This window comes from Pteropus vampyrus, unplaced genomic scaffold, assembly GCF_000151845.1.
Source record: "Pteropus vampyrus isolate Shadow unplaced genomic scaffold, Pvam_2.0 Scaffold15, whole genome shotgun sequence".
Taxonomy (NCBI): domain Eukaryota; kingdom Metazoa; phylum Chordata; class Mammalia; order Chiroptera; family Pteropodidae; genus Pteropus; species Pteropus vampyrus.
The window spans coordinates 3,395,978-3,400,422 of NW_011888796.1; the positions used below are offsets into that span (position 1 = coordinate 3,395,978).

The 4,445-nt window shown below is 34.9% G+C and overlaps 1 protein-coding gene across 9 annotated transcripts in view; it reads right to left on the minus strand.

The window, feature by feature from the left end:
• Positions 1-4,445, minus strand: part of FUT8 (fucosyltransferase 8) — a 205,222-nt gene that overhangs the window by 46,840 nt on the left and 153,937 nt on the right. For all 9 annotated transcript variants that reach the window (XM_011384300.2, XM_011384264.2, XM_023526973.1 and 6 more), the window contains one exon: positions 1,731-1,968. In XM_011384300.2, coding sequence (XP_011382602.1) covers positions 1,731-1,968 — 238 coding nt within the window. The remainder of the gene's footprint in view (positions 1-1,730; positions 1,969-4,445) is intronic.

Here is a 4,445-nt window from a genome sequence, read left to right on the forward strand (position 1 = left end):
ATTCCACACAAATAAAAGAAGGATGATTTCTAGAACCTGCTGAATTGTAACATTAAGAAATTCTGAATGTTTCCAATTCAAGCCATTTTTAATCTTCATATCCTACATATACAAAATGTACAAAGAAGGATTAAAAACCAAATAAACCAAATAACTAGTTGTAGCATATAGACAGGGCCAAACTGTGTATACTAAATATAATAAGTCCAGCGAGGCCAACTTTTCACTTTTCTGTTGACTGACTACCACTCAAAAAGCTGCCTCTCCTTAGAAACAGTGAAACATAGAACTTTGCCCTGCTCTGGCTACACACTTCCATAATCAAAGAAGCTTGAAACTGAACTAAGTCCACAAAACGAAAACGTTAGCAGCTGTGAGCCTAACAGAGTTGCTTTTCCTGTATCTTCCTAACCTTAACACCTAATCTGTTTGCACCAGCTTTAAACTACACAGCAGATCAATGGAAGATGTAACCTCAAAACTAAAGCCCAGCTAGGTTCTAGATTAAGAGGTTCACTTATAAATTTGTTATAAGGAAAAGAATATGATGATATATATAGAACAAAGCTTCTAAATCATCCTAATGAAGACAAAACTCACGTCACAAGATAATACTTTAAATCCATATAGGATCTTTTATGTGGCAACTTAAAGCATTTTATAGAAATTACCCAATTAACTTTCCCGACACTTAACAGTGTCAGGAATTATCTGATATTTTCCAAAGGAGGCAAAAAGAAACACAGAAACCAAAGTTACTTACTTTGCCAATGACACAGCTCCCTATTCCACATCTAGTGTTTTAATTTGTGAAAAAAGGTGCTCAGCCCCATGAGAAATTATATTAACTAAAACACTTCGGCCTTTTGAAAAATATTTGACTTCTCACAAGATGTGAATGCAGAGACAGTATATCATTTTGCTTAGCATTTCACCTAATAGCTTAGTTCAGTATCTTCCGCACTGTAGGCACTCAATGTATATTAGCTCAATGAATAAAGGCTATTAATGATAGCTATCAGGTACTGTGCTAAGTGCATTACACATATTATTGCATTCAATCCTACCAACAACTCAAAGGTAAATTATTACTCTCATTTTATTGATGAAGAAACCAAGGCCTAGGGGTTAAGTAACTTGCCCAAGATTACAAAATGATAAAGTCAGCATATTAACAAAGGTAGCACAACTTCAACCTTGTTTAAAGATCATCACTATAGAAAGAACAATAGACTAGCAGTAAGAAATTCTATATTCTCTTCTCTCTACCACCAAATCCTAGTTGAGAAGGGAAATTTCTTGCTGACCTACATATCTCTTAGAATGCCTAGAATAGCACTTGAGTCACATTGTTTGTCATCAAATGTTTCCTGAATAAAATTTAAAACTCTGTAAACAAATTACACTTCGTTGTCCTCAATTATAAAATGAAAATAAAGGTACTTGCATAGTCTGCTTCGGTGGTTCTCCAACTGTGATCCCTGGACCTGGAAACTTTGTCTGAAATGCAAATTCTCAGGCCCTACTCAGACATACTGAATCTGAAACTAGCATTTTAACAAGCCTTCCCGGTGATTCCCATGCATGCTGAAGTTTGAGAATCCCTGGTCTACCTTACTTATAGGATAATTAGAAAATCAAATGAGTTCAATAATGTGGAAGCACACTAAAAATAACTGGTTATATAGCAGTTCAACCCAGAGATCTGACATGCTGCACGGGCTTCTTACCTGACCAGTGTCCAGTGGAGACACCAGTTCTGTCTGTGCAGGTCTCACTTACAGGTCTAAACACAGTTTCCCATCCACCAGTAGCATAGCGCCAATTCTGAGATTCCAAGATAAGTGTCCTCTGGGTGCCATATGCAATCATGAAGCAGTAGACCACATGATGGAGTTGACAGCCATAGCCACAGCCTTTGTTGATATTACACACTAGCTTCTTGGCTTTGCTGCAGTCCTTGGGATTCTGTTAGGGAAGAAGAGAAATAAAAGTGAAGATAAGCTGTACAGAGGGGCCAACTTCTTTTTATAGGTGACAAGGGCAAAAATCATGTAATAAGCCAGGACTGATCCAGTACATTTTATAAAGCAAAGAATCCAGCTTTAAAAATCGAATTTCAGAGAATTCATTGAAAAATTTATGCACATACTTAGGGAGATGGCAGTGAAAAAGAGCAGTTACTTTGGAAACATTACCAAACAAATGTGAAATTAAGCAGTTATATTTAAAAGAATACTCTTTTCACTTCTCTATCTATCAGAATATTCAAGTATGACCATCTCCGAACTCAAAGTTGCTTACACTGAGATTTATGAAAGAAGTAGAATTGTTCATTTTTCCAGCTGTACTTCAGCATTCTGAGCTTACCTTCCCTGATGAAACTCAAATCACCTTAAAGGAAAAATTATGATGATTTACCTATTAATTCCATCTATATCCAGAGTTCTAGATGTCACAAACAAAATCATTATGGAAGTAAAGCCACCGTGTAAAAGGATATCTGAGTTCAATAATTACAAAATATCAGTCATGGGACTTTTTAAAAGACGTAATCTTGATGGTAGCTACTAGTAATTTTCATAATATATTGTAGAACATGTTCTAAATTAGCTGTCTTGAGAATGTGATATGCCAGTTTTTAATCAGGAGATTTATTTTCCTGTTTGTATACTTTACTAGAAAATGAACAGCAAGTGGTTAAAACACTTAATATTATCTACCCATGGGTGCAATGGGGTTAGCTAATGTGAGAATTTCCTTTTTTTCCTTTGTAAAGTTTCAATTCAGCTGTAATTTATATGGGCTGTTGTTAAATATCCCTAGGCATCTTAGTTCTTCAAATAAAAATTTGTTTTGACAAGGACTCCTTAGCCTGAGTTTTTCAAGCTGTTTTGTCTGCAAGGGAAGAGAAAGAATGAGTGCCTTCAGGAACAGAATCTTCTCTCCAAGAAGCAAGGTAAACCAATTCTACATCTATATAAGCCTTGAATAAAACTGTCGCCAAACTACAAATCTACCACCATTTCCTAGGGATATTATCTGTTTTGTCAAGTAGAGCTTTAGAAACAAAAACTAGGACACTGAGGTTATAAAATGATTCTGAAGGAAAAGCTGAGAGGGGAAAATGCAACACAGTTACTTTCAGAAGAGGTTATCTTTCAAGATTTAAATATGCTACTGCGGGCTGGCCTTTTAAGATCAAAGCAGAACCTATACCATCAAGAGCCTTTTGAAGAGTCAGACCTCTACGAATCCAAGAGACAAGATAAAATTCAGCAAGATTTGGTCAAGAGTTTCCCCAATCAAGTACTAGAGTTGCCGATTCTTTTCACTTGAGACTGAATTCGTGGAAGACTCCTACGACAATAAGCAGTCTCACTCTGGTTGTTACAGCCACAAAGGATTTGAGAAGGACAGAGGGGTATGATGTTATGTGGTACAGGGAGACTCATATTATTTACTTTCTGTACACTATTATACAAGGATCCTGGGGATAAATAACATTTTCAAAGAGATCCAAAGCTTTGTTATTCACTCAATAGTTTATCAAGAAAGCAAATAAAAAGCAGTAATATTTGTCAGATTTTTCATGCTTTGTAAGAAATACAGCACATCATTTAATATCTCTAAAATTCATATAAATGAAAAAGAAAATGTCCTTCATATATTTTTCAATAAACTTTTTCTTTTAGAACAGTTTTTTAATGCACAGAACTACTGGAAAGATAGTACAGAGATCTAATATACCTCACATCCAGCTTTCATTGTTATTATATTTTACATTGGTCTTCATATTTTTTAAGGAAAAAAAGTGAGGAAACATAATAATTAAAACATCTGACCTTTAGTTTTGAAACCAGTTTTTTTTTTTTTAATTTAAAAGAAGACTCACTTCTGTATTTAAGAAAAACATATCTGTGTTTCTTACGAGTTTAATTAAAACTGAATGCTTCAAGCACAGGAACTAAGGCCTAAGAGAAATAAGAGGAGAATTTATGAAATGAAGCTTAATTCATGATTCTTAGTGTGCCTTAAAACAAGCTGAAGATAGAATATCTTAAACCTTTGTTAAGTCATAGGTAACATGGAGAAAAGGGGAAAAAAAAGTCCATTATGTTTGGTTCTGAAATGAGAAAGGTCTACACATACAAGGTAACCGATGAAAGACTTCAAGGAAGAGAGCGGTAAGACAAGATACAATTTTCTCTAATTCAGACTCTGTTCTCAATTCAATTGTGTCATTTTGCTTCGATTGGTTAATTTAAAATTGTGACAAAAATTACCTCCCTCCACAACCTCTCCCAGCTAACCCATCCTTCCTTCTTAGAGATACCGTCAGGCTAAATGACAAGGTTGGTATATGTCATTTATCCCCATAATCTCAAGAGACATTATTTTACACTGGATAAATGCAATATCTTTTGTATTTAGTGCTAAAAGGT